The sequence below is a fragment of the Trypanosoma grayi genome (assembly GCF_000691245.1).
Source record: "Trypanosoma grayi strain ANR4 Tgr_1749_V1, whole genome shotgun sequence".
Classification (NCBI taxonomy): Eukaryota; Euglenozoa; class Kinetoplastea; order Trypanosomatida; family Trypanosomatidae; genus Trypanosoma; species Trypanosoma grayi.
Window position 1 is genome coordinate 1,822 of NW_008827367.1, and position 420 is coordinate 2,241.

The window sequence follows — 420 nt, forward strand, 5'->3', positions numbered from 1 at the left end:
TATATATATATATACGGATATATGTGTGTGGCACACTTGGAACTCACGTCAACCCACCGCACACCATTTGCACATATTGTATCATCTTAATACTTGTAAACTCATATGAAGGACCGCAAACAAAGACGTTTTATCAAAAGCCAGCGCCACGGAAGCCCCTCTCGACCGCGTAGTGGTACCTCGCCGCACATCAAAAGTCGATTTCTTTACATTCTTTGCTTCGCTATCGCGCTTCTTGACTCAACAGCCCTCTCCTTCGCAAGCATGCCGGCAAACGAGAACCACATAGACATCATTGGTGAGATAACGGGGCAGCAGAGGTCGCCGCTTGTGGTTGTTGTGGGTGGCGGTCTCGCCGGTCAGTCCGCCGCGATTGAGGCAGCGAACTGCGGTGCACAAGTCATCCTGCTCGAAAAGGAG

General features: G+C 50.5%; 1 protein-coding gene across 1 annotated transcript; it reads left to right on the forward strand.

The window, feature by feature from the left end:
• Nucleotides 1-105: 105 nt before the first annotated feature.
• On the forward strand, nt 106-420 carry DQ04_17491010 (hypothetical protein; the record flags this gene model as incomplete). Its single annotated transcript, XM_009317599.1, has 1 exon — nt 106-420. A coding segment is annotated over one exon (315 nt), but the record flags the coding sequence as incomplete, so codon positions are not given.